Here is a 21,936-nt window from a genome sequence, read left to right as displayed (position 1 = left end):
GGGACCGGGACTGGATAAATGTGTTCAAGCAGTACAGATGAAGCTGCTTGACAAGCTGTTGAACAAACGGATAAGCAACAGTGGAGAAGATTAGAGAATGTATGCTATGGGCAGAAAACAGTTCATTCCTCTAACAACATCAGCGTCACCAAAATCCTACCTGTCAAGATGGAGATAACGCCCTTCACCCTCTAGAACAAACTACATTCTCATGGTCAACATTCTGACGCTATGGGATGAGCTACATCCTCTAAGACATGAGAATAATTCATGACCCCACAGCATATTCAGTATGAACATTATGGGGTATTGCTTTCAAGTCTGCTTGCCTTTTCATATGCGTGTACACACAAGCCCAAGTATATACACCAAGTACACGTATATATCTTTCCCCAAACTTTTGAATATAGTAGTACTAAAAGCTTGTGTTCAATGTCTTCTTGAGTTACAGTCTGTTGGTGAACCTGGCATTTTCCTATAACAATACATTGGCCTCATTCCACGTCAATGCAAAGAGCACACCATAATTCATTTTAGTGTAAATTTAATTTTTGTCAATGCAATGGACCTATGTAATTTTGAAGCTGAGGTAAGCTCTATGAGATCTTGCAGATATGAACGCTTTTATGATGGCATCGGATGCGTGTGATAGTTTGGCTGGATAGAAAATTCTTGAAGGTTCTCCTTTCTTAGATGATTCTGAAGGCCAAATTGCTCTGTGGTCTGCGGTTGAGAATTTCAACAGCATCCTGAACTCTGATGGTGTGTAAGTGACGTGTTCCTTTCTCACTGTTATAGTTTACAGCAATTTTCGTCCAGACTGGTGTGCTGGAATTTCGCGTCAGCGTGGCGTGGCTCAGCAATGCTGTGCTCACATACTTGGTCCCCAGAACTCGTATCTTTCCCTGTCAGCAAACAAATTCTCTTTCTTTTTTTCTTTTTTTTTGAAACATAATTTTGTTTTGATTTCATCTATTCTTCTGAAAATTCCTTTTAATTAGAGAAAGAGTTCTCTAGATTAATCCCCTAAGTTTGCCATCTCTTGTCTTTATTTTTTTATATCTTTCCCAAATGTTTCATTCTAAATGCTTGCTATTCACTCACAGGGACAACATCGTTTTTATTTCTTTAAATGCCATGATATTTTTGAAACTTTCTTTTATTCTTGTACTCGTGCTTTTTCTCCCAAGTCACTTTATTTTTTTTCTCTGTTTGCTTTGCTTTCTACCTTTCAGAGGTTTCATTTTCCAAAATGACTAACAATTCTTGGCTAGCTATTCACATACAGGGATAAGATCTCAAAAGTTGACCCGGCAAATGGGCAACTTTTAAAGCCTCAACTCATCTTACTATGATTTTTTAAAATATAGTAGCAATAAAAGCTTGTGTTCAATGTCTTCCAAAACTACACACACGTTGCTTATAAATCCAGTTCTCCGCATGTTGGGAATCTCTGCTTCTTTGTCTTTAGTATAACCAAATGTATTTCTTAAATGCTTGCCTGGTTATTTCTTTAAGGTAAATTGTTAAACACAGAAATTTGAAAATCAAATTTTAACCTTTTGTATACACTGCCAGGTTATCTATTGGTGCTGCTGTTGAGTTATTATTCTGTCCCAAACTGTATGAAAGTCTTCTTTTCCACATCCACTTTTGCTTTTCTTGTATCTATAACATATTTTATACTTTAAGGCAAAGATAGTTTAGAATGAATGCAGGAAAATGTATCACAATTCCTGTGTGCCGCTAAATTATGCTCAAAAAAATGGAAATGCTAGTAGAAGAATCCTTGGGTTATCCACAAGAAAATGAAAAGTTTAACATTTTTTTAAAAATTGTGGAAATTCAGAAAAGGAACCCATGATATTCTGGAAAACAAAATACTTACATCATGCAAGCTATCAAGAAGTTTTGTAAGTTGGTAGAAACGCTGTGAGCTGGAGACAACCCCCTTTTGCCGCAAACCAATTGCTTTGATAAGTTCTCTAATGTAACTTGACCTCATCTCTTCAAACTGGCTCTGACTTCTCAGTCCTTCCAAAGGAACTGTAAGAAGATAATAAATTATAAGTGGGATGACGATCTTAAAAGTGACATGAGATAGTTTATAATTTCAAGCTGAGCAGTGCAAGGAATTCTTTCAATGTGCAACTCGAGCTGCAAGTCGCTTAAATAGGAAAGACAGTTGCTGATCAGTGTAGGACATGCAGTGTTCTAGTTTTCTGGAGGAATATAACTAAAGCAACTAGGTGAGTTAAGATCATTTCATCTTACCTGTTTTAGAGCTGTGTCAACAGATGATGCATTTAACTGAATACCTGGCCAAAGACACCCCTGACCTCATTCTAAATCCCATCTCAAATACTCGCTTTGATCTATTTCGCAACTGCGTGTACCTCGGTCTTTTACTTGTTCTTTTCTTTTTTGCAAACGCTTGTGTCTTTCGGTAAAACTTGTCTTCAGTGAATTGCAAGTATTTGTCATTTAGGCTATCCCTGTCTAATTTATCTTTTTTGCTGTACTTAACATGCTTCAGCACATTTCCCTTTGTCTGATAGAGGACAAAACCATCCGTGTCTGCATCGTTCTCTGTCATCAAGCCACTTGCTTCTCCTCTACGTGTTTCCGTTTTCAATTTCTATTTTAAATTCTAACGGCTTTTGGTTGATTGACTTTTATACAACACTTTTATGCTCAAGTCATACTTTCATTTACCTGTTTCCTAAGGCTGTACTTTGTCCCCTGCTTCATCCCTGCTCATTGATTATTCAGGCCTCAGCACACTATTCAGTAATAATAATGAAGACAAATGCCCCACTGATTTAATGGGAATGTTGTTAACTGGTAAGTTAGATATTTAGTTCTAAAGCTTTACATTCATAAATACAGATTTCTGGTACAGCTTCCTAGCCTCGTCTTCTGGCTAGTTCTTTTATTTCCACTACACTGGTAACTTACCTATTGTGTTTGCTCTCATTACTCTGAGATGCCCTGGTTGATTCTGTAACAATTATATTATCTACTCCCCTTGGGAAAAGAAGGCCACAGATAACAAACCAAGAAGTTAACTATGTGGGTTTGAGTTTGTAAGAGCTCAGCTCCTGACTATAAGGGTCATTCTGGCAACACGTGATTGACTGTTGCTCAATTTAAAATGGAACGACTGTATACCCATCTGTGTTTTAAACTGCACGCATCCACCGCACCATCTCCATAGTGATTTCATATAGCAGGTGTTTTCAACCTCCATAATTTTTTAAGCTTCCCCAACCCGTCCCCCTGACTCCCCCCACTGTTTTCCCACAGGATTTTCAAGAGTTGGAAACCAGGAGCTCAGAGCCGCCACTTTAGCCACCGAAATGTTCAGGATCACAAGCCGAAGCAGTGATGGTCTTCATGAGCACATCGGGCCTACCCCACCCTGCCTAACCCTTCAGGTATCAACGAGCATGATCATTTATCAGCACCCTGTGTTTCTGGGGTCACTCCTGATTTCCCTCCCTCCCCTAGATTTTAGACCTATGATGAACCAACTCTCCTAAATAAGTCTGACTCTTTCCTCTGAGCCCCTTGCCTTAAGTATTCGTTTCCTTAAGTATTACATGTGCTATTATAGTGACTGGATACTTTTCTCTCCTGTTCTTGCTGATTCCACATGTGAGTTTTTAGGGTTCCTTGCCAATATCTTAGTGAAAAATTAGGAGAGGGTGAGTCAAAGGCAGTGAAGCCAGGTGCTATTTGAAGAAAGAACTATTTTTATAAAATGGTATTTATTGTTGATTTAGCTAATTTGAAAAACCTATATACATTGGGGAAATGTTAGAAAATATAAAAAATACAGGTCATAAATCACTTGGCTGGTCCAATTCAATATTTTGGGACATTTCCTAACATTGTAGTGAGGATACTCACTTAAACATACAGAATTCTTCAAAAATAAATGTTTTAATTCTCACATAATATTTAATCTCACATATTTGTAGGAAATATAACTTATCATCCGACATTGGAGTATTTTATTAGATTAAGCAGTCTAGATTTTGTAATGCTTATCTATTTATTCTTTAAGACTTATAGATAAATGGTACTAGTTTGCCAAAGTTCTCAAACATCACACTAGAATTTTGATTGCATTTTGTGGAAAATCATAAGCGCTATTCAGTAAATGATTGTGTTTCTCCCTGTCTTGAAGTTGCAAGTGACCAAAAATGTTTTCTAAGCCACATGTGTGTGTACATGTATGTGTGGTGGCACAATGCACTCTCTCACACACACACACACACACACACACACACACACACACGCCGCCTCCTTCCCTCGTCACTGCTCTCTGCCCCTTCTCTAGAGACACGAAGCGCGTGTCAGGACAGCGTGCCGTGTTTTCACTTGCCCGGACCCCCAAGCCCCGACAAGGAGCCCCTCTGCCTTCTACATTACACATCACCGTGAAAAGGACACTAGACAGACACCTTTGAAATCCTGAGGTTCGGGCTTGTTGGGTAACCCAGCCTATCCGTAAATACAGAATCGTGCTAATGCGATCAAAGAACCTGGAACGCCCGGGACTGTCTATGATGTCGCTTTACAATCATTGTGCTGGGGGAGGAGAGAAGCCGCCAGCTCGCGTCATGTGACGCAGCCGGCCTGCCCGGGCGTAAAGGGCAGTGTCTGTGTCTCCCACAGTGGGGGGCGGCGGAGGGACACGACGCTCCTGTCCACACAGTACAATTGTTCCTCGGTGGAACCGGGAAACTCACTTAATCATCTGCTACCCAACTGGGGAGAGAATAGCTCACTTGAAGGCCCGTGGCAGCATAGTGGCAGCTTCTACCGAAACAAAGGCAGCAGCTTTGGGATTTGCCAGTACGTCTGGCTTCTCCTCCGCAGGGACAGCGAGTCGCACGGGCGCGTTGCGCAGACCTGGCAAAGGAAAGGCCCACTCACTTGTGTTGAGCAGCAGCAGCACCTTCATGCAGAGATACTCCTCCTGGCTGACCTGCAGCTTCACGAACTCCTGGGGGATCCGCCACATGGTCAGGCAGAGCGAGTAGAAGGACGACTCCTTCATCCGCTGTCTTGTGCCCCACGGACGCGGCACACGCACGCACACGGGGAGGAGCAGCCAGGAGAAAAAGGCACACAGCGTTTTAGCCACGTTGAGCACTTTACCGAGAACGTAAGCTCGGCGAGCGCTCACTCAGCATCGAGCACGACCTTTTTATGAGCAAACTCCGCATCTGGAATTTTAAATCTGTTCTAAATGCACTGGCAGTACTGAAGGTTTGAGGTTAAGAGATTTTAAAGCAAGCTCATCCTAGGAGACACTTGACTGAGGCTTGTGTGCTTTCGCTATGACGATCATGTTGTAAAAGCCTGACCGAGGAAGGAGAACAAAGCGACGCTGAGGACTGTGTAGGAAACACTTCATCTACTGACTTGCTTTCTGTAAAAAAAAAAAAAAAGGAGACCCTCCCTGGGGGTGCAGCGGGTTAAAGCACAGCACTGAGAAGCTAAAGCCACTTCCACATGAGTTCGATCCCCGCTGGCCCCGGAGGGGACCCCAGGGCACAGCAGACCTCTCCTGACCCGCCCGCGGCTCCCCTCAGCAGTGGACTTCGTCCATCTGCCTGTTCTGCTCCCCGCTCTGTCTCTGGCGAAGCCTCTCGCCACCCCTGAGCCTGTGGCCTGTACCCCAGTTCTGTATGCACAAATAAATAAATCTTTAAAAAAAATGGATCTAAAAATGTGGGTGCACGCCAGTGGGGGGGTACCTTCCGTGTGCAAAGCTGCATGTGTGGGAAGACCACCGCGAACTACGCCAGGGGTGACGTAGAAAAGGGGCAGTCGCGAGCCTTAGCAGCATAAGCTCCAGCACTGATCTGAAGGCGGGAGCACTTACTAGTGGCCCTTGGCGGGCCACACTGATGTGACCTTGGGATGTCAGCCCGTGTCAAACAAAGCTAACGGGACGGTGAAAAGAAAGATGGGTTTTGACCCAGAGGAGCAGAGATTCGTTCTGACGGTCACTCAGATTCTTTGGCAAGCCGTGCAATGCGGAGTCTCGTTCCTGAACTGTAAAACGAGGACTGCTGATTCCTTGTAAATGTCGAGGAATCATAGGTTACGATGCAATAAAGTGTCTGGGAATTATCCATCAAGCGGAAAGACCCTACACGTTCCAGCCATTATGTGACACAGCTCCGTGGCGGCGTTCACCATTAGGGCGGTGTAACTATTTCCGGGAAAATGTCCTTATAGCTTAAGATTCTCTGTGGAAAACAAATATTTATTTTCCGATTTTTAGAATAAACTACCAATCTGCTTTTTCCTTTAGGAAAAGACATAATATTTTACTTTTTGAAGGTAACTCAGTACTTTCAGGTAAAAATATTTCTAATTTGCCTTATTCTCTTCATAGCCAGCAATTCAATTTTAACTTCCAGACATCTAATTCGTCTAGAAGCGCATCGCTTGATACATTTCTGTAGTTCAAAACCTTGGGCTGGGGGACTGCAAGAGACACGGAAACAAACAGAGGATGCTGCCCAATGACTCCGTTTAATCACTGCTGTAGTCCAGGTTGAATCTTGGGGGGATTCTGAGAAACCGTTCGGGAAACTATTATTTAGCTCAGTAGCTGATGATCTATTGAAATAATTTCCGAGCTATGCTTCTTGTACACTTTTGGAACTACTAAGAACAACAAAAGTCAAGGTCCTACTTACTCATTCAGGATCAGATCAGGGGCAAAGTAGAGCATCTGTCCACTGACGTGCTTGTAGGATCGCCAGCCGAGCCCAAACACCATCAGACTCATCCAGGAATACTGGATGAGCGTTATCTGGTCATCGATGTGTAAGTTTCGGAAGCCTGTGAGACACAAATGCAGACAACATGTGTGTGAGCATCGTCATCCAAAACGACTGCCAGTAAGTAGAAACTGGGAAAGAGACGATGTTTTCAACCTCCTGCACGGTTTACACTAACACTCAGGAGATGTCAGTGAACGATGGGGTTTGGTACATGTACAAGGGGCCACAGCACTGACATCAGTGGCCTCGGCCAGCGTGACCGGGCAGGTGGGGGCTCTCACAGCCCGCCGTGCGCGTCAACGAGGTAAAACCCGGCTTTCAGCCGCTCTCACTTTGCTTCGCCGTCCTCAGATTGTGCCTTGGGCCGATTTCATCACTTTCTGGCCACTTGCATCGAACCCTCATCTAGCCCTCCTTGGACATGGCTTCGGTGGGTACAGCGTGTGCACCGTGTGTGGTGTGTGCACGTGTGCAGTGGGGTGTGGGTGGGTGGAGCGTGCACACGAGTGTGGTGTGTGCAGGGTGTGTGAGTGGGGCGTGTGCACAGCGTGTGATGTGCAACCCGTGTGCCATGTGCACACATGTGTGCCATGACACCTGTGATGTATGTTGTGTGCACATGTGTGTTGTGTGCATGGTGTGGTGTGTGTGGTGTGTGTGATGTGTACCGTGTGATGTACAACCCGTGTGCCATGTGCACACATGTGTGGCATGACATCTGTGATGTGTGTTGTGTGCACACATGTGTCATGTGCACGGTGTGATGTGTGTGGTGTGTGACGTGTACCGTGTGATGTGTACACGCACAGGTGTGGTGTTTGGTGTGTGGTATGTGTACACATGTGGTGCGTGCGTGTGTGTGGTGTGTGTGACGTGTACCGTGTGATGTGTGGCGCGCACAGGTGTGGTGTTTGATGTGTGTGGTGTGTGCACACATGTGGCGTGTGTGTGTGTGCGTGTGCACACACTGTGTGCATGAGTGCGGATGAGCGCTCCGGCCTCGGGTGCCCTCACAGCCGCCCTCCTGCGGGTCTGTCCCCGGCTGCTGTCAGGGGTTAACAAGGAAAAGGCAGAAGTGCCTGGACGCCCCCAGCCAGCGTCTCCCGAGCCCTTCCGGAGGCTGCCACGTGGCGAGCGGCTCCGACTGGCCCTGTGAGTTTGACGGACGGCTGTCCGGGCTGAGAGCTGAAAACAAATGTTAAACAAGTGGCTGGTAGCAGCCTGTGTCACCACCTGGGTCTCCTGCCTTATTTCCTGAGAGCTGGTAAAATGCAAAGATTGTACTTCCGTGACAAGCCTGGTGCGCTGGAACAACTCGTCGAGAACGCTGACTGCCTCAGCTCTTCTCACGCCGAGTATGAACTTCGAGGAACACCCGAGAGCCTGGGCTCGGGCAGCCTGGCCAGAGCTGGGCGACTGGCTAAGGCCTCGGTAACCAGCTGGTACCAACACCGTCACCTCGTTTCTGCACACGTCCTCAGCATCCCCTGGGATGGACACTGTGCCTGCCAGGGGCAGGGAGTGCCGCGGCCGGTCTGGGCCGCGGGCACAAAGTCACACCAGCCAGGTGAGGAGCGAGGCCTCCGTGAGCGCCAGATGTGCGGAGAATGTACAGAGCTGTCAGTGCTGGGGAGGAACGGGCAGACGGCAGCTGACCCGCACGCAGTGACCGGTCTCAGGAGCGAGGACAGGCTCGCTGTCACCGCCGCCTGCGGAGACCCCACTCCCAGCCTACACTTCTGGGCCCCAAGAAGGGGGGCGGCGCCGGCGCCCCGTGAGGAAGCGGCGGGGACTCGGGCAAGGACTCGGCCGTCGGCGCAGTCCCCAGCGCGGCCACCGGTGACGGCCACTCGGCGCGAGACGGCGGCGGCCAGCGGGTGAAGAGGAAGCCGCGGGCCAAGGCAGGAACGCGGAGGCGCCGCAATGTGAGGGTGCGTCGGGCAGGTGCTGTCGGAGGCGCTCCGCGGCCGGTGCCGGCTGAGGGCAGCCGGGTCCGTGTCCAGGCGCTAGAACCACCCTCCACGCTCCACGAGCGCCGCCGTGTGTCCACGGTCACCGGGGCGTGCGAGCTCACGCCGGCGGGGCAGCGAGGAGAGGCCCGCGTGACCGAGAGGATGAAGGACGCACCGAGGAGGACGGTGCGGACGGGACACTCCTGTCTGGAGGGGCAGGGACGGTGCAGGGCTGGCTCACCAGGGAGCACTCTGCCAACAGCAGCCCCAGAGGCGCAGAGCGTGGCAGGCTGGACAGAGGTCATCTCTCGCCACCCCTGAGCCTCTGGCCTGTACCCCAGCTCTTGTGTGCATAAATAAGTCTGAACAAATGAGCTTTACCAAGTAATTAAAAACCAGATAGTGAAGCACATGTTTAAACATTCCTATTTTTAAAAGTTCATCAATGTTATTGCAACAGTTTTATTGAACAAAGTGTTGATGACCACTTTACAGCAAGTTGTAAACATTTGGAACTTTCCTAATAGAAAAAAATATTACCTGTCCAAGGTCTCTGAGCAAAATGAAGCTACTAAGAACCCAGGCATGTTGGTTTTTCTATAAAGCTCCTTCATCTCCATTAGAAGGGCGACTTCTATTCACTTTCCTCAACGTGCACTTTTGAAAGATTCGGCCAACAGGAAGCCGCTTTCCTTCTGTTTCATGAAGCCCTGAATGTTTAGTGGTAACTTGTCTATTGTACTTGAAACCTTTCAGGCAGAATAATAACCGCGACATACACTAAGGCAAATCGGGAGGAAATTCTTTTTAAAAAACGCTATTGAGGCCCTCCCTGGGGGCGCAGCGGGTTACAGCATGGCGCTGAGAAGCTAAAGCCGCTTCCGCATGAGTTCGATTCCCGCCTGCCCGGGAGGTGACCCCAGGGCGCGGCAGACCTCTCCTGACCGCCCGCTGCTCCCCTCAGCAGTGGACTTCGTCCATCTGCCTGTTCTGCTCCCCACTCTGTCTCTGGTGAAGCCTCTCGCCACCCCTGCGCCTCTGGCCTGTACCCCAGTTCTGTATGCACAAATAAATAAATCTTAAAAAAAAAAAAAAAAGCTATTGAATTTCCTTGGAGACTAAAGCGGCCTCAAATGTTTAATTCTTGACCAGATATTGGGAAAATAAATTGGCATAAAGGGCTAAACGGATATTAGCGTTGTGAAGAGAATTTACAGCATCTGCTTCGAATTACGTGAGCGGCGCCTCCCCGCCCTGCCTCCTCGGCCTCGCCAGGAGCTGCACCTCTAACTCTTCCCGCCTCCTGCCCCTAAGGGGCTGTGCCGAGGGAGCAAACACCCCTTATTAATGAGGTGACTCCTCCTTTCATAGCCACAGAACTGAAATTCCCATCGCTCTCCTCTGGGCATAAGGGAGAGGAGGTGGTAACCGGAGCTTCACTCTGCCACGCCCACATCGCCTGTTTGCTCACGGAGGGACGCTCGCCAGGGCGCACCCCGCTGCACTCCGCCTGTCCATTCAGTGCGACTGGACACTTCCATTCTTATGTTCAACCCGCCGAAATGGGCGAAAATAGGATTGGGGACGAACCCGACAGCTCTCGGGGCGACCGAGATGCCCTCTGACCTCCACCCCGGCTCCGCGCTCCCCGGCCTGCGGCCTAGCGGCCCCCGGCCGCCATTCTCCAGGCGGGCGACAGCTGCGCCTTCCGCCCTCCGCAGCGGATGGGCCCCGGCAAGCGGCTGAGACTACAGGCCCAGGTCAAGCCTCCGGGCGGCCGCCGCGGCCTCGCCGCACACATTCTCTCCTGTCGCCACGCGAGACCCGCCAGGCGGACGCCCCGCGACCCCGCGACCCCGCACCGCGCTCTCACCTGGGAGCGACTTGGACCACTTGACCACAGAGAGGAGCTGCCTCTCGCCCAGCTGGTTGAGGCTGGTCAGCAGGGAGCTGGACGTGTCGGGCTTGCTGTTGTCGTGCCCGGCGTACACCACGTCGGGCTCGATGCTCAGGAGCAGGTTGATCAGCGGCGGCACCAGCTGTATGTCCTGGCTCGGGGAGAAGCTGATCCGCTGGCCCAGGGCCTGGCCGTCGCCCGGGATGGCCACGGGCTGGGGGAGCCCCACGGCGTCCAGGGCTCTCATCACTCTGACTTTGTTGAACTTTTTAAACTTCCGACCTACGGTGGGGAAAGAGGGCAGGAGGTCAAGCGGCGCACCCCAATGGGGCGCGCGGGGAGGCTGTGCAGCTTGGGGGCCGCTCGGCTCTGAGGCCAGGGCTGCTGAGCACCCTCGGCCGCCTCCTGGGCGCAGGCCACATTCACAGAAACACTGTCTGGGGCAGATGCTCGGTCTCCTTTTGTCTGTTTATTAATACTGGGCTTCTTTTCTTTTCTTTTCTTTTTAAGATTTATTTATTCATACAGAACTGGGGTACAGGCCAGAGGTGCAAGGGATGAGAGGATTCACCAGAGACAGAGCAGGGAGCAGAACAGGCAGATCGACCCAGAACACTGCTGAGGGGAGCAGCGGGAGCCCTGTGGTCACCTCCGGGGCAGGCGGGATTGAACTCATGCGGAAGCGGCTTTAGCTTCTCAGTGCTGTGCTGTAACCCGCTGCGCCACCAGGGAGGGCCATACTGGGCTTATTTCCAAAGATTTATTTATGCACAGGAGAATAGAATAACGGGGTATAGACCAGAGATGTGAGAGGCTTCACCAGAGACAGAGTGGGGAGCAGAACAGCCGGATCCCCTGAAGTCCACTGCTGAGGGGGCAGCAGGGAGACAGGAGAGGTCTGCTGAGCCCTGGGGTCCCTCCCTGGCTGGGGATCGAACTCAGGCCGTGGCAGTAATAGGCAGTAACTTAACTTCTAGGCCACCAGGGAGGTCCACTTCTTCTTTAATTCTTTCTTGCACTTACTCTTACAACATTTATTGAGGGTTTGATGGGCCAAACATGGTTTAAGCTTCTGATACTGCAGCAGCAAAACCCCAAGGAAGGTGTCGGCCTTCATGGAGCTTCAGGGGCAACATAGAAACGCAGAATAAAACTTATAAATTAGCAAAGAGGAGGAAAGACCGCCAAGGGAGCACGAAACCAGCCCAGTCGGTCCGGGGAGGAGGGCTCAGCGGAGAGCGTGGCTCGTGTCAGAGGGGACGGACGCGGCTGACTCGCCACCCCAGCAAGCGTCAGTGGCGCTGACGGAGGAAGGCACGCGGGGGCGTCACAGCCTGAGTCTCACAGAGGGGACGGGGAGCAGGCCCAGGGCAGCCACCGGCACAGCCGTGAAATCCAGGTCCTCGGCTCCACAGCCCGATGCCGGCGCCCAGGTGCAGACCAGGACACGGAGATGGAGATGGAGCTCAGCAGGGCTCAGACTCTACTCAGAGTCAGCACACCCGGGCTCCCAGGGAGCCAGCCCCTCCCAGGGCGAGGCTGTCCATGTGCGGCAGTCTCCGCACCAGTGTCTGCACCAGGACGGGGCAGTGGCCCTTTGCCCACCTGTGCCTAGGCAGGGGCTTCCTTCTACCCGCTCTCTCCCTCCGCCTGCCCGTGACCTGCACCTGCCGGGCCTTCTCTGCACTGACCTCCCTCAGCGGGCGCTCCCCTGAGGCCACCGCCTGCCACCACACAGGCCCCTGTCTGCAGGCCCGTCCCTTCCCGGCAGCTCCTCCTGCCCGCTTGCGCCCATGCCAGTGTCTTTCCTCTCCTGTCTCTTTCTCATCATCTTCCTCTTTCCATATAACCGAGTCTCTGTCTCGTGAAGAATCTCGCCGTGGGCTGCTGAAAGGGGAGCTCTGGGGAAACCTTTCCCGGAGTGAACCCAAGGACCCCGAACTCAAAAACAAGATATCTGTGGGGTTCCCCTGCCAGAGTCAGAGAAAGTCAGGTTGGGTCAGTGATGGAGGAAAGAATGCAGGAAAGGCGTCACAAGCCTGAGTCACACAGAGGGGTGGGCCAAAGGCGTATGCAGCAGCTAACACAGCCATAAAATCAAGATCCTTAGGCACCAGAGCACAGGCACCCCAAAACCACCTAAGCTAGATACCGGGTGCCCAGGCACCTGACTGTCAGGATATCTGCAGGAGGCCCCAGCAGGTAACAGCCTGTGGCGGGCTGTGCCAGAAGCCCAGACCAAAAGGTGAAAGGATCATCAGTAATCTCTGGGCCCTTTAGCTCTATACAGATATCCAAAGTTCTACACAGATACTCAAATCACCGACTAACTGTTGTGAGGGTGCACCCCCCCACCTGAGGAAGAGGATAAAGCCAAGTGCTACCCCCACAGGGCAGCTCTTCCTGCCCGCTTGTGCCTGTGCAAGTGTCTTCTCTCTCCTGTCTCTGTCTAAGAAGCCTACTCTTAACAAACTTAACTGAGTCTCTGCCTCCTGGACAATTTCACCGCGTGCCGCCGACAGGGGAGCTCTGGTGAAACCCTTCCCAGGGTGAACCCGAGGACCCCAAACTCAGAAGACGACTCAGTCAGGAAACAACATTCTGCTTGTCGTTGACAAGGAGCACAGCACAGACAGGAAGAGAAGCTGGAAAGGGAAAGCTGGGAACGGTGAGAGGCAGCCGCATGCACGTGGAACAGCCACGTCAGCAACAGCCACAGGACAGAAGCCCAGGGGCGTCCTGAGAGAGACGAGGGGTGTGGAGGCGGCAAAGGCGAGCTGCTTCGGAGGTACTAAACTCTCAGCCTTTCACAGCAGCCACACTCAGAAACGCCCCAGATCAGCCACAGGGAGTGGGCACGTATTTCTTTCAGAGCTTATAGGTCAAGCGGACCACAAGGGCAGACAGAACTAACAAATAAAGCTCAATAAAGAAAGCCGTAGTGAATGTTTCAGCGAAAGCTGTTATAGTCTTTGATGATGAGACCTTGTACTAAAAATCAAAATTAACTCGGAAATCAGCACCGTCCTCATTAAGTCCTTGACTGAAGAGGAAATGAATGTAAAAATTATGAGTTGTCTAGACGTTAACAAAAAAGACAACAAATCTAAACCTCTTAGGTACAGCTAGCTGCAAGAATGCTTTCCATCACATGTACACCTAGTCATAGTTTTGTTGTGGGTAGAGATCAAACAAATGAGCTGAGCATCAATTAAGACACTAGTGAGAGAGAGAAAGCCCAGTAAGCCACCAGGGCAAGGAGGGAGAAGTATGTGGGGGGTAGTGGACAAGCTATGACCGTAGACACTAAAGTAATTAGAAGATTAAGACAGGAAATTAATGCAACTCTCCTGAACTAAACTTGACACATTCAGGAAGTGGAGAGTCTCTAGCAGAGCAGCAATTATCAAAACCGGCTCTGCTACCCGTCACTGCCTCAGGCCTGGCTCCCGTAGTGACCGAAGACTGAAGCAGAGGAAAAGCCGAGGGAAAGGCCAAGACTGGTCCTGTCTAGTGACGGCGCCAGACTTACCTCAAAACATCACAGCAGAGCGGACACGAAGCCGTGGGATGACGCAGCTAAACATTCTCAGTGAGCTATCAACAGTGACATGACCAGGATGCAAGAGAGGACACCAGGGCCCAGAGGGCAAAGCCTGCTGTCAAGGGGAAAGGCAGCTGGAAAATGCCGCCTCAGCCCTCCCACAGCCAGAGCGCAAAATCACGCATTTTCATCAATATGGCTGTGAGGGGGCAACAGTGCCCCTGTGCGCAGATGCCCGAGAGAGCCTGGCACTGGGTTAACGCGGGCGAGCCTAAGCTACGGGGGGTGGGTCAGCACCCCAGGCGGAGCTAAGATTGCTGATCAGCCTAACCGGGCTGTGGCGCGCTGGACTAGCGGGTGGACCGGTCCCGGGAATCCCGCGGAAAGAGGGAGCAGAGAGTCGGATGGGGGTGGGGGGGCATCGCCACACTGCTGGCTGCGGGGAGGGCGGGCGCCGGCCCCCGCCAAGTGCAGAGTGCAAGGCTCAGCCTTCTCCTGGGAAGGAGCGAGGGTCTGCGCCCAGACCACGGTGTTAGCCCGGAGGCCCAGCCCAGACTCCCAGCTCCAGAACCACACCAGGATGCATTTGCTTTAAGCTACTGCATTGATGGCGCCTTGTTTCAGAAGCGGTAGAATGCAAAGGCTTTCTGTGGAGCTCCAGAAGGCATTACCTAAGAAGGAAAACCTCAACATAACACAGAGGTGGGAAGATAGGAAATCATTTATGAAGCACAACAGCAAATACTTTATTAATATCAAACCCTTTAATTGCAGATAATATGATCTAGAAAACAGACCCAAAATCGATCAAGTTATTGAGAAAATTTAGTTACGTAGCTAGACAGAAGGTAATTACAGAAATCAGTAGCTCATAGAAAGTAATATTCCACAACACGTGAGTGTTATAAAAGACTCAAGAACAAACTGAAGATGAGCCTAGGACCTGTCCTGAAACTACATGCTGTATCCGAGGACACAGCGCATACATGTGGACAGGGGAAGACATGCGTGTGTGTGATTGTCTCTCCTGCTCAGACTGACGCATCTGCCTTGCATGTTTCAATCAGCACTAAGCATGTCTGGGAAGTAGACACGGCTCTCGCGTTCCTCGAGAGTAAGCATGTGCAAGGATGGCCGGGGGGAACGTTTTAGAAGAGCAAAGGTGAAGTTACCACACGCTAGGCTCTGGGACACTGCCACACTCTGCACAGGATGACGCTAGATCAGCGTCTGCCTGTGAATGAGCCTGCGGGCCCCAGAACAGAAAGCTCATCAGGAACAGGCACCGGTCTGGCGTGTCCACTGGAGGCTGAAGGCGCCGGGTGAACAGCCTCGCACACCGTTCACTGAAGGCTCTGGGGGATGGCGAAGGGACGCTGTTCGCAGGCCCATTCCCTAAGAGCTGAATGAGAAGCAGGTGATCACACTCACTTCTTTCCCCCATGACCTGGTCTTCGAAATTTGAGCAGCTCAAGTAAGAGTTAGAAATACTGGAAAGTTGCAGAGACCGAGCCTACGTAACTAGCAGAGACGAATGCCCGTTAGCAGCTTACGTACTCTGTCTTGCTGCTTCGTTTTCCCCTTGGCATTTGCTGTGTTCTACCAGACCATAATATTTGAGCCTACATATTATTTGATGTCTCTGTGTTCTACTAAAATGTACGTGCCTCAGGGATGGCGTAAGACCTTGTGCACAGTGATACCCAGTAGCCTTGTCAAGTCGATCAACAATTATACAACACTAGATCTGTTTCCAGAAGAGCGCCAACAATAAATGACCTGCTGACACACAGCTCCTGCTCCCCAAGAATCTGAGACACCTGCCGGGGAGTTCCCTCCAGTGGAAGACACACACAGTCTGGACGAAGGGCACAGCAGAGCTCACAGGAGGATGCTGGGTCCAAACACACCTGACGCTTCAGCTGTTAGCGCCTTCCCTGCATGACCCCTGTGCCTGCCCGTCACTGTTCCCCTCCCCTCTGTAACAAGACACAGAGCTGAGATCTCAGGTCTCGCTCAGGTTAGAAAGGAATGATCCAGGCAGGGAGGAAGGCAAGGGGAGCCAGCTCGCAATCACTAAGTCAAATAGCCCAGCTAGAGTTTTGCCTATTTAAACATGTGACAAATAGCAGATACACCGCATGGGACTTGAACAGAAATATTTTTAGAAGTCATAAAAGGGGAATGTAAAGACAAAAATCAGATGAAGAAAAGTTGGAGGAAGAATGAGTGTCGTAAATGGTCTTAATCTGATTAACTATATTTCAAAGATAAAGTGGCATTTAAGTTTCAATAAATCTAATCAGAGAAACATCAAATAAAAGCTGAACTAAATTACAAAATAAAATGAGATAAACAAAGGCATTATGGATTTAAAAACCATGTTAGAAGAAATGAAAACATCTGGCAGTATAAAAAGCCAAACCAGTGGCTTGAAGTTCAGCTGTTGAGACAGTTTAGAAAAATCATCAAGTGGAGAGTAAAGGACTCAAACTGAAGTGGGCAGAGAAAAGATGACAGGTGTGGAAGACAGATGTGGAGAGCTGGGCAGCATAGAGAAGAGCAAAACACTAAAGAGAATAAAGCCGGCTAAGATAAGGGAAGAGGGTACCCCACTGGCATAAAAGACAGCGAACTTTCAATCAAAAAGGGCTGAATTTGTTCGAGAAAAATTAACAGAGTATTGTGAAGTATTTTTGATAGCTGAGTAGTATTCCGTTACATACACATACCACTTCTTCTGTTCTGGGGTGCTTAGCATGTTCTGGGCACACTACCATGGTAATACTTGATGGGGGTACCCCAATAGTAGCTCAGTTAAAAATAAATTAATTGTTAAAGAAAAAGGGAGATGTACACTCAGGCAGAAGCTGCAGGCACCACCAAAATGAGAAGAAAAAATTAAAGGACTCAGCCCAAGAAGAAGGGGGGACTGGAGAAACAGAACTAATCTAATTACATAGAATATAGCAGACAGATATTAACATGGGAACTGTTAAAAGACACAGAGAGATGGGAGAGACGGCAAGCTGACCTAGGGGGTCGAATCCCCAGGCAGAAAGAGAAGATGAGGGCGAAGGCTCTGGCTGAAGGATACCGGGATGCTTTCGACCCTCTGGCCTTTTTTCCTGCTTTAAAAAGATACAAATTCTCAAATGGAAGAATCTGATTTTCAAGAAGAACAAATCAAAATAAATGGATAGCCAGTAACTTTATAGTGAAATTGGAGAGGCGTGTATAAAAAACATTTTCTAAAATACAGAAACAAGGCCGCCTCACAGAAACAGGTACAGGAGAATCCTCTGAAGAAGAATACAGAAGATGCTGGACTAGCACCTCTGGGGGAGCCGCCGCGCCCCAGAGGCCCTGGGAGGTGCTGGCTGTGAAGCTGGCTCCTGCACCCCGAGGCGGCGGGAGGAAGGCCGACGACAGGTGTCTCCGCGAATTCTAGGTGTGTGCTTCCCCGCGACGTCTGCCTCCTCCGCTCAGCTGCAGCCACCAGCCCCGCGCCTCCCGCCCTGGTGTGGACGCGCCCGCACCCTCCAGAAGGCCTGCTCATAGCTTGCTCATTACTGCTCTGTCTTGTCGTCTCTTTGCTGCTGCTGCTATCTCCCCCCTTACCCCTAGAACCCCCGTAAGCGAAACCTTCCAGTGTTTTTCTTTTTCCTTCCGACTTATTTCACAAGCACCGTCCCTTCAGCCCCATCCAGCGTGGCCGAGTGACCTGGTTTGTCTTTCTTCACTGCTCAACAGTGTCTGAATGAAGCGAGTCCCCTGTCTCCGGGGAGCGACGGCGGCGCTGGGAGCCGGAGGGGCGAGCCACAGGCCGCGCCAGCCGAGGCCGCGCCCGGGTGAGGGCGAAGGTGCAGGCAGCTTTCTAGACTTCCCAGAAAGGGAAGCGCACTCCGCGCGCTGTCCTGATTTCAGGAATCCTTCAGGGGAGGAATGGAGCCTCTGTCGGCTTCCAGGGGAAGAGAAAATAAAACGGTTTGCTGCACAGCGCCTGCTCCGCAGTCCAGAAAGTTCCTCCCGTTGCCAAAAGAAGCGAGTGTAGAAGAATCTGAGCGTGGGAGGGGCTGGAGAGAAACTGGTATCCTAACAGCTTTTTAAAACAGCAAGATAAGGCCCCCGACCAAAAACAAAACAAAACAACCCTATAAAAATAGTCTCCAGCTTAAAAAAAAGTCATGCAGACTCTGTGCATTGAATCATCCCTGAAAGCGTCCATTACCCTTCTGACACTCTGGCACAAGCGTGAAATACAGAGCTGTACTCTTTCCAGAATTTTTCGGTGTGAGTCAGTACACAAAAATGTTTTCTAAAGAAGGAAGTCGAAGCAGGCCCCCTCGAGAGAAGATGACGCCCGGGGGGCAGAGGTTCAGCGTGACCTGGCCAAGGTGTGGAGGCGGCGGGGCGCCGAGAGCAAGATGCATCCAGGCAACCGCGGGAAGGCGGGGGAGCGGCGCCCCCTCTCAGGCGGGGCGCAGCTGCGGGCGCCGTCTGCCCTGGCCTCTGGCGTCGCGGCGTCCTGACTGGCCCGCTCACCAGGAGGCACGAGTTTTTCAGTGTTCTCTCTTGTGTCCTCCTTTGCCACTGAAATAGTCTCCAGAAACGCGGCGCATCCAGGACTGAAGCACAAGGAGGAGGCGGCGGCGAGAGGCTCCGGGGGCCGGATGGGGTGGGGGCATCAGTGCCGCAGGAAAGCCCCTAATCACTGAAGAAGCGACTGGCGCAACACTGACCCTCACCCAGGAACGTCTTATTGTCAAAGGAGACCTCGGGTGCCCGCCCAGCAACTGACCAGGGGGGAGCGACCAGCACCCGGCCCTCCTGACCGCCTTGCCCGGCCATCGCAGTCTGATCGCTGACCACCCGTCTTCGGCCACTGGCTGGCCCCGGCGGTGACCAGTAGGACAGGAGAGAGACATCCTGGGCAGCTCTGCCAGCTTCTGCTTAGTGACCCTCGGGGCAAGCCCTCCTGTGATAAACAGGCCCCGCCTGCCCGGCGGTCAGAGACGCTAAGCTGACCGCGGGCGACAGCGGCCGCCCACCAGCCCTTCTTTCTGTGCGTAGCAGGGAGGCTCTGGGCTTCGCTCTGTCTGCTCTCATTTCAGAGCGATCCCTCGGGAAAGCAGAGGCTGCACCACAGACAAGCCCTGGCGAGACGTCTGCTAGCTCCGAACTCTGAATTGTTTCAAACGACAATATGTGATTTGGGAAAAACAAATGAACATGAAATAACTTCAAGCAGCGGTAGTCTGGGGCGCTGGTCGAGACTATTTGATCGAAAAATAAAAGAACGAAGATACTTAATGTACATCTGACTTTCCCCAGAGCTGCGGACTCAGACCCACGCGTTGGAGACCATTGTGAACCGTCCTGTTAAGCGTCATCTTAAAAGCACACAGCCGACAAGCGCAGGCAACGAATTTGAAGAAGCAGAACACAGACATTCGATCAAGCCTTGGGCTGGGTGAAGCTGCTGCTTCGGATGGTGTGAGGCCAGATGGGCACACGGAGGGCCACATGGAGAGGCGGCGGAGGCGAATGCATGTGGCGACAGGGCGGCTTGATGTGTGACAGGGAGGAGCGACATCGCGTGTTCGGTGGGGAAATAGCAGAGGCGTTCCTTTAGCGTGCGAGGCGATGTCTCTGCAAAGAGACCTGTGTGGAGGGGGGTGTGGGGGGTGGGGGTGGCGGCTGGGTCACTTCCGCTTGTACAGGACACCGCTACCCAACAAAACCACCCGGGCCAGCCATGGGTCCAGCTGGATAACAGTTACACTCCTGCTCTCTACCGTAAAAAATACCAGGGAGGATAAGGGTACGCGTGTCAAAACCAACTTGCAAAATTTCAGCGGATTTTGAGATTAGCTACATGGCTTCAGGGTGGAAAGGACAGAGGGGGAATGATGGCAGAAGCAATGTATGTAAAGACGAGAAAGACCCCAACAAGTAAGAAGTAAAGACCGGGAATGCAGGTAACTAACAAGAATTAGCAAAGGAGAAAGGTGACGTCTGTGTACCAATAAGAAGATGAACGATCCCGTTTAAAATGTGTGATGGAGGGCCTTCCCTGGTGGCGCAGCGGGTTAAAGCCCTGCACTGAGAATCTAAAGCCGCTTCCGCATGAGTTCGATTCCCGCCTGCCCCAGAGGTGACCACATGGTGTGGCAGACCTCTCCTGACCCGCCCGCTGCTCCCCTTAGCAGTGTACTTCGTCGATCTGCCTGTTCTGTTCCCCGCTCTGTCTCTGGTGAAGCCTCTCGCCACCCCCGAGCCTCTGGCCTGTCCCCCAGTTCTGTATGCACAAATACATAAATCTTTAAAAAAAAAATTAAAAAAAAAAATGTGTGATGGATATGAACGGCCAACTCACGGAAGAGGAAATCTGCACGGCCAGTAACGCGGGAGACGGGTTTGCCTCACCGGGTGAAGGCGATGCGAACCCCATCCAAATGCAACCCCAATCCGTTCGGAAAAACTAGAGTCTGAAAATACCCACTACACGTGAGGACACGTAGGAAGAAGAACTCCAGGCACGAGACCTCTTACACATCCCTGGGAACGACCCGCAGGGTGCTGGGACCAGGTGACGGGCGTGCGGCCGCAGCGCCGAGTCTCACGCAGCGGGAGCGCCCTCGCTGACAGGCCGCTGCACACCGGGACGAGCACTCGGGAGAAACACCCGCGGGTGCCGGAAAGAGGCGCCGGGCGAGCTCGGACAGTGAGGAGCAAAGGGTTAGAGGGAGCCCCAGCTACAGGCTTCTGTCGGATGCCAGCTCGCATGACGTCGAGAGAGAAAAAGCAGACTGCAGTGCGTGTCCAGCCAGACTCCATGAGGCAAAGTCTAGAAGTAGCCAAGCAATAGCCTTTCACGCTAGGGCCCTGCATGCAGACTGCGGGTGTGGGCACGCAGCTCTGCTCGTAGTTACCTGTGAGGAAGAGGGGAGCGCGTAGCGTCTTATTCTTCATAAAATGTCACAAGAGAAAAACAACAACAACGGAGATGAGTCACCTGCACTGAGGGGTGGCCGTACGGTGTTCCTGTTGCGTTTCCGGGAGCCTTGATGACGCATAATCCCACACGGCAGCACGTTATTAGATTATTGAGAGTCACGCTGAAAAATCCCTTTACGGGATCGGTATTACATGGCTACTTTTTAGGGCCCTCCCTGGGGGCGCAGCGGGTTAAAGCACAGCACTAAGCTAAAGCCACTGCAGCATGAGTTCGATCCCTGCCCTGGAGGTGACCCCAGGGCGCGGCAGACCTCTCCTGACTGCCCGCTGCTCCCCTCAGCAGTGGACTTCGCTGATCCACCTGTCCTGCTGCCCGCTCTGTCTCTGGTGACTCCTCTCACTGCCCCCGCACCTCTGGTCTGTACCCCAGCTCTGTGTGCATAAATAAATACATAATTTTAAAAAACTGTTACTTTTTATTTACTATCAAGCACATAACTCAGTATCACAGGTGGGTACTTCTGGCGTGGGCCAGCCCCTCCGTGACGCACTGCCGCGGACTCAAAAGGGCCCCACGGCACAGGTGTAGATGAGGAACTCTGGAAGTGGACAGCTGCTCTATGAGGCGGCAGCACTGAAGCGAACATCTCCTGTCATGACACTGGGCTGAAGGAAGCTGCTCACGAAAAGCCGGAGCAGAAACACCACCCTTGGAAACCAAGAGACTTAAACATATCACTGGGCTAAACACCACTCAATTCGCAAGCGCCT

The 21,936-nt window shown here is 51.2% G+C and overlaps 1 protein-coding gene across 1 annotated transcript in view; it reads right to left on the bottom strand.

Annotated features, from left to right (window-relative positions):
• Nucleotides 1-568: 568 nt before the first annotated feature.
• PGR (progesterone receptor) overlaps nucleotides 569-21,936 on the bottom strand; it is a 42,875-nt gene continuing 21,507 nt past the window's right edge. Inside the window, exons 3-5 of the mRNA XM_012729462.1 lie at nucleotides 10,638-10,943; nucleotides 6,726-6,870; nucleotides 569-605 (exon numbers count right to left, since the gene is read on the bottom strand). Of these exons, the coding sequence (XP_012584916.1) occupies nucleotides 569-605; nucleotides 6,726-6,870; nucleotides 10,638-10,943 (488 nt within the window). The remainder of the gene's footprint in view (nucleotides 606-6,725; nucleotides 6,871-10,637; nucleotides 10,944-21,936) is intronic.

This window comes from Condylura cristata, unplaced genomic scaffold (genome assembly GCF_000260355.1).
Source record: "Condylura cristata isolate star-nosed mole 26May11 unplaced genomic scaffold, ConCri1.0 scaffold00025, whole genome shotgun sequence".
Taxonomy (NCBI): Eukaryota; Metazoa; Chordata; class Mammalia; order Eulipotyphla; family Talpidae; genus Condylura; species Condylura cristata.
Note: the sequence above shows the minus strand (reverse complement) of the source record. Positions and strands in the feature narration are given on the sequence as shown.